The sequence below is a fragment of the Fukomys damarensis genome, unplaced genomic scaffold (genome assembly GCF_012274545.1).
Source record: "Fukomys damarensis isolate Sample0158 unplaced genomic scaffold, DMR_v1.0_HiC HiC_scaffold_11, whole genome shotgun sequence".
Lineage (NCBI taxonomy): Eukaryota > Metazoa > Chordata > Mammalia > Rodentia > Bathyergidae > Fukomys > Fukomys damarensis.
In genome coordinates, this window is record NW_022900923.1 from 25,595,658 (window position 1) to 25,602,308 (window position 6,651).

The 6,651-nt window shown below is 39.3% G+C and overlaps 1 protein-coding gene across 1 annotated transcript in view; it reads left to right on the forward strand.

The window, feature by feature from the left end:
- Positions 1 to 6,651, forward strand: part of Lamc1 (laminin subunit gamma 1) — a 127,328-nt gene that overhangs the window by 118,178 nt on the left and 2,499 nt on the right. Inside the window, exons 26-28 of the mRNA XM_033761965.1 lie at positions 507 to 706; positions 1,720 to 1,878; positions 5,636 to 5,735. Of these exons, the coding sequence (XP_033617856.1) occupies positions 507 to 706; positions 1,720 to 1,878; positions 5,636 to 5,735 (459 nt within the window). The remainder of the gene's footprint in view (positions 1 to 506; positions 707 to 1,719; positions 1,879 to 5,635; positions 5,736 to 6,651) is intronic.

Genomic DNA, 6,651 nt, shown 5'->3' on the forward strand with positions numbered 1-6,651 from the left:
CTAGAAAGACAATGACATTTAATTCTTTGTTTTTCTCTTTCTTCACCCTACATGGAAAAGAAATGCCTGAGTTTATACCCCTGCTCCACAAGGAAACCTCTGTAGTTGTCAGTTTCTCTCATTTATAAAAATGATACAGTGCCTGCATCACAGGGACATAAATGCATTAGTTCCGTGCCTGACACACCATAAACAAAACGTAAATGGGAGCTTTCTGTAGCACTTGAGGTGGTAATAACAGCATACTCACTGTTCTGCCTCAAAGCAAATTTTTAAGTAAGAATTCTCTTTCTTGAAACGTGTATGTCATCAGACTATTCCTGGGAAACTTTCCACATAGAAGTGTATGTGTGCTTTTGCTCTTCTAAAATTTCAACCTATGCTCTTTTTCATTTTCCCCCCTGACTTTTACTGCTCATAAAACAATCCAGTTGTAGCTCCCTGAAAGGTTCCCCCTTTTACGTGTTGGAAGTTCAGTTCAAGTGCATTCCTTGAACTCCTTTTAGATTTTGACAGACGCGTGAATGACAACAAGACCGCTGCAGAAGAGGCGCTGAGGAGGATTCCCGCCATTGAACAGACCATTGCTGAAGCCGATGAAAAGACTCGGGATGCACGGCTGGCCCTGGGCAGCGCAGCGGCGGATGCCACGGAAGCCAAGAACAAGGCTTTCGAGGCCGAGAGAATCGCGAGTGCAGTCCAGAAGGTACTTTCCCCTGCTCCACAGTGGCCTCTGCTCCCACATTTCTCCACTTTCCATACCCTCACCCCTACCCCAAGCTCTTGCAGGTTCTTCTTGGCTCCAATAACACTGTCTTGACCTGTCCTTGTCTTAATCATCATTAGGTAACCACATTGACTGAGGAATCGTAAAAGGGCTCTTTAAGTGTTCTGAGTCTGAGTTATTATGGGGGTGGACGTATGTCAGGGTTCAGAGGCCATAGAGCCCCTTTCCACAGAAAGTAAGGTGCTTCCTAGATAAACAAGTGTCTTGGACCTGGACAGGTGACTTCTTTTCAATCTTAGGTGGAGTGTTTTGCACAACTTTTAAACCCCTCTTGAGCATTCTGCCCTACCTAAGACCCTACCATATCAACTTTCTGTAGCTACCCTGCTGGGGTTCTTTACATTCAGTTTAAGGAGTCATTTCTTTTTGCTTGTCTTTTCATATTTAAAGAGCAATCTTTTTGTTTTATTTAAAGGAGAGATTGGAGCTGATTCTAAAATTAATGTAAGAATCACAGAAATTTCTTAGTTTCTCTAGAACAATTGGCATTTGGGTTAATTATACAGTATTTTATGGAATACCTTTCAGGGTTGTGGCCTTTTTGTACATAATGAACTGCCAAGAAGAGCCAGGCTAGCTTCGAATTTAAAATTGTCCAAGTGAAAGAATGTTTATCCTGTGTGACCTCAACTTAACATGGCAATGGTAGAGCAAGTAATTTCAAAGATTAAAGAAGAGAATATGAGAGAATACGCTTTATAAAATATAAAATGCCATGATGTTAGGTAGTATTGTGTTATTAGATATTATTTAGGTATCATTTTCTTTATTGTTACTTGGAGCCCAAATAAGTCATAAAATGCTATGAATTACTGTACTACTCTTTCTGGATTGTCTTTTTGAGTCATTTCACAAATTTTAAAAGAAGTGGAATTATATTTTAGAAAAGGGAAAGCTATTTTAAATCAGCAGTTTGCTTATTTTGTGTTTAGAATGCTACGAGCACCAATGCAGAAGCGGAACAGACCTTTGCAGAAGTTACAGATCTGGATAAGGAAGTGAACAGTATGTTGAGGCAGCTGCAAGAAGCAGAGAGAGAGCTGAAGAGAAAGCAGGATGATGCTAACCAGGACATGATGATGGCCGGGATGGTAAGGGCGTGATACATTTGCTCGTGGGCAGAAATGAAGGATGTTTAAGAACAAAGGTCTCCAACCTGTTGAGAAATCTTTTCTGTATGGACTTCTTTTTGATGCATTTTCTGTTCAAGATTTAGGTTGGTAGCTTACATAAAAGACAAAGAATTTAGCTTTTCTTTCAATTATCTCTGTCACACAATTGTCCTGTCTCACAGGAAAATATTGAAAGCAAAATATTGCTTTACATAATGGAAGTTTTAGGACATTTAAAAATTATTTATATTTTTTAATTGCTAATTGTATAGAAAAAGGTAATACAAATAAGCAAAAATAATTAAAAAAATAATAAGGTAATAAAAGAGAATATAATGAAAAGTTAATTTACACTCTAGTTCTTCCATCAACTTGTTCCCTAGAGGCAAAGGCCAGCTTCTTTTTTTTTTTTTTTTTAAAGGGGTAGGAAAATTTTATTGAGAGAAAGATAGCTTCTGTCTAAGAGATAGAAAATGGGCTGCCTGCTCACCCAGCTTCTCAATGGTGTTTTATAGGATAAAGCCACCAGGTGAGGTAGGTTCAAGTTAGGACAAAACTATAGTCAACGAGTAAGATTGCAAGTATGGTTGCTTAGGTCATCTTGATCCATTGAGAAATCACAAGGTGGACAAAACTATGAACAACGAATAAGATTGTGACAAGTATAGTCGCTGCTTAGGTAATATTAAATGGGGATCCAATGGGGAAAACAAGTCACATAGCACGTGCAAGGAATGAGCAAGGATTTTCAGTGCTAAGGGGTGAGTCAGGGCTCTTTTCTGGAAGAGCTTGGTCCCCCATCCTGGTGATTTTTACCTATTTAGAATACCAATCACTGCTATTCATCCTATGTGAATATGGTAGTTTCTCTTCTTTTACAATGCTGACCTTCAGTGAAAGTGTCCTGATTGCCCTACATGTTGGCTCCTTGCAGGCCAGCCCTATCTGACTGCCTCCCAGCTACAATATTCCCCACTCTGAAGAAGTACTCTTAACTGCTGTGAGGAGGCAAAGGGCGAAGACTGTTCTGGGTACTTCCAGCTGAACAGAGTTGTAGCTGTGATCGACAGTCAGAGTTTCTCTACAGAGGGTCTGTCTAAAGGCCTTTGATAGTGCCAGCCAGTGTCATCTTGGGAGGGATATAGCTTTGAATCTCGACTAGTAATCTCAGTGAAAGACCTCCAAAATGATATAGGGGAAGAGGTGTACTCCCAAACCTACTAGATATCTAAAATACGAGTTCGTGTTCTCTAAAACCAAAGAATGAGTTCTAGGAACAACAGGTTAAGAGTAGGAAAAGTATATTGGGAGAAAGATAGTTTTTATCTAAGAGACAGAAGGGGGACCAGAAAGTGGATTGCCCAGGCCAGTTTCTTATGTATAAGAAAAAAACTTTTTTTTTTTTTTTTTTGGTTTTTTTGAGACAGGGTCTCACTATGTAGTTGAGAATGACCTGGAACTCACTATGTAGCCCAGGCTGATCTCGAACTCACAGTGATCCTCCTGCCTCAGCCTCCTGAGTGCCGGGATTACAGGCGTGCGCTACCAAGCCCAGCTGTATAAGAAATTTTTAAAGATGGTTTTCTTTTCCGTGTCACCAAGATGTACTGACCTTACATCAAATTTAACTGCTCACTTTGGTGACAATGTGATATAATACTCTTTGTCACAACAAAAAAAATTTTTTTTAGACAGGGTCTCATTATGTAGTTCAGGCTGACTTTAAACTCACTATGTAGCCCAGGCTGATCTTAAACTTTCAATGATCCTCCTGCCTCAGTCTTCAAGTACTGAGATTACAGGCATGTATCACCGGGCTCAGCGCAAAACTGAATTGTGAATGCATGGCCAACAAAGAGCTAGGGTCCATTTTTTTGTTCTTTGCTATATTTGGCTTTGGAAAGACTAATGGAGTCATAACAGAACTCTTTTCCAGTGTAGTGTGACTGTCACAGAACTTCCAGTATAAGGAAAGGCCCTTTTCTTTTCTGCTACTAAAAAAACAGACCTTAGAGTGGGTCATTTTTACCTTGGGATGGGAAGGAAAGACACAAGCTTGGGGAGGTGATAATAGGAAGCATTCTCATGAAAACATCTGATTCTGTTATGCATTTGTGTTTTCTTTGGATTGCCCTAATTTTCTGTAACACAGTGTGGCTCAAGTGGAAATTCCCATAAAGGAAAAATAGGTATTTGTCATGTTCTGAGAGTCTGTGGATTTCACTTTTAATATAAAAGAAAGAAAATGATACGTACTTTGTGAACTTAAAAAAATGGATAGGATTTAGTTCAAACAATAAAAAGATCTGTCTAGGGCAGAGGATTTAGCTCATTGGCATGGTGCCTGCCTCGAAAGGACAAGGTCCTGAGTTCTATCCCTGGTGTACTGGGGGAAATAAAAAGAAAGATCTGTCTATTTTGATTTTTGGCAAATAACTCCAAAGGAATATATACCACCCTCACATACACAATTCCACTGGCATTTATGTCAATTTCTGAAAGGATAGCCTTTTACCAGCATTGTTTGAGTCTGTAACATCTTTGGTTTTAACCCAAAGCATGAAGGTTTTGGTTGTTCCAAGGCTGGGACCCACAGGTTAAACACATCGGGATCATTCTGGAGACATCAGAGTCCTGTCCCCACTTTTCCAGCACACGGGTGGTCGGCCTGTCCTGGCTCAGGAAGCACAGCTGCCATGGGAATGGCGATTTAGTCATTTATTTGTGAACGCTTTTTGCTTCCCTTTCTTTTTTTTCTTTAACATTTTCACATTATTTTGGGTTTTTTTGGTACTGCGGATCGAATTTGGGCCCTTGCACTTGCGAGGCAGGCGGTGGAACCACTGAGCCAAATCCCCAGTCCTTCACATTATTTTGATCCCCAAATGTTTGTGTTGTCTAGACCTCAAATCCAGGGGAAATGGTGGTGTTACAGGGAGCTAAAAGCCACTCATTTATATCCTGCCTAGATTTCCTTGTAAGAGCATCTGGTTTCTGATGTTGAAATATTTCCTCTTCTACTGCTGCTTCCCGGTGACTCACGCACAGTGTGTTTATTCAGGTTTCATGGAATTTTTCCAAATATATTTACCTTTGGTTGATTTTGAAATTTTAAATTATATTGTCCCAATAAATGAGTTGCAGGGAAGGGTTGTTGCTAGGTGGTTGCAAGTTGCAGGAAATTTTACAGAAATACTTCACTTGTTTATGAAAACTTTTCAAGAATAGGACATTTCTGGGCCAGGGATTTAGCTCAGTGGTTCCACCGCCTGCCTCAAAACCCGGGTTCGATCCCCAGTACCAAAAAAAAAGAATAGGATATTTCTAATAATCAAGTCTCTGAGAATATCTTGGAAGGACATGTTCTTGTTTCTAAAATTCATCCTTACAAAATAAGATGTTTCTGCCTAGTAGATTTTATTTTGAATCTACCTCCATGTATTCTTGTGTAAGAAAGAGGAAAAGGAGATAATAATTTTTCAAAGACAGATATAATAGTGTTGGCATATTGATTGTTTTTTACTGTTTCATAAAGGAGAAATGGCATCATCCTTAACCTAGAAATACAACCCCCCAAAGAACAAAAATCTGCAGTGAGAGTTTTTAACTTCATGAGTTGGAAAAGGGGAAAGTATCTGAAAATTAGATTTGTGGGCTCACTGTGGGGAAAATAATCAAAGAATATGAGCACATAGACTCAAAACTACTCGCACCATTTATCCCTTTGCTCTTACAGGCTTCACAGGCAGCTCAGGAAGCTGATATCAATGCTAGAAAAGCCAAAAACTCTGTCAACAGCCTCCTCAGCATGATTAACGACCTCTTGGAGCAGCTGGGTAAGTGACCATAGGGTCAGTTTAGTCAGTCTCTGTATCCTTTGTGCTGTTCTTGGGATCTAATAGTTGATTCAAAGGAAGATTAGTGTGTAAAAGCCTTTAAAGTGATCCATTAAACTACCTTTTTTTTTTTTTTTTTTTTTTTTAGCTCTTATTTAAAAATGCCTTTTAAGATAGGTATGGTGGCCTATGCCTGTAATCCCTGCACTGGGGAGGCTGAGGCAGGAAGATTTCCATGAGTTCTTCAAGGCCACCGTGGGCTACATAGTTTTAGACTAGCCTGAACTATATAACGAGACCCCATGTCAAACCTCCCCCCTGCCCAAATAAACAAATGAATAAACAAATAAACAAATGCTTTTTAAAACAAACATGGGTCTTGCATGGTAGAACCTTCAATAAAGACTTGAATTGTTACAGTTTTCACATGTTCAGCAACTTCAGAGTGTGAACTGAACCATGACTTTAAGTTATATTATTAGACAAGCGCTTACTGGGTGCCTTTCATATATACCCTGCCCTAAATGAACACCATCGTCTGAGGACTGTGTTTATGTTTTGAATATACGTTGCTGGCTAGTAGAGCTCATTTGTGGTCCAGCTTCATGGTGCAATTAAACAATGATTTTTTTTTTAAAACTCCTCCTAAGAGCATCTTTTGGGAACTTAAAGGGAAGGATTTCAGTGGTAGAATAAAACAGTACTTTTACATGGCCATGATTTCATTGTCAGGAGTTCTCTTTATTTGCTTACTGAAGGACAGTTTGATTCGGTGAAAGCTTTTCTGTCCAAGGAAATGTAAGCATACTAAAACATGCTTTTAATCCAGAATGTTTAGGATAGGGAGCAGGGTTTATTTTGTGATATATATATGTATGTATGTATGTATGTGTGTGTGTGTGTGTGTATGTGTGAT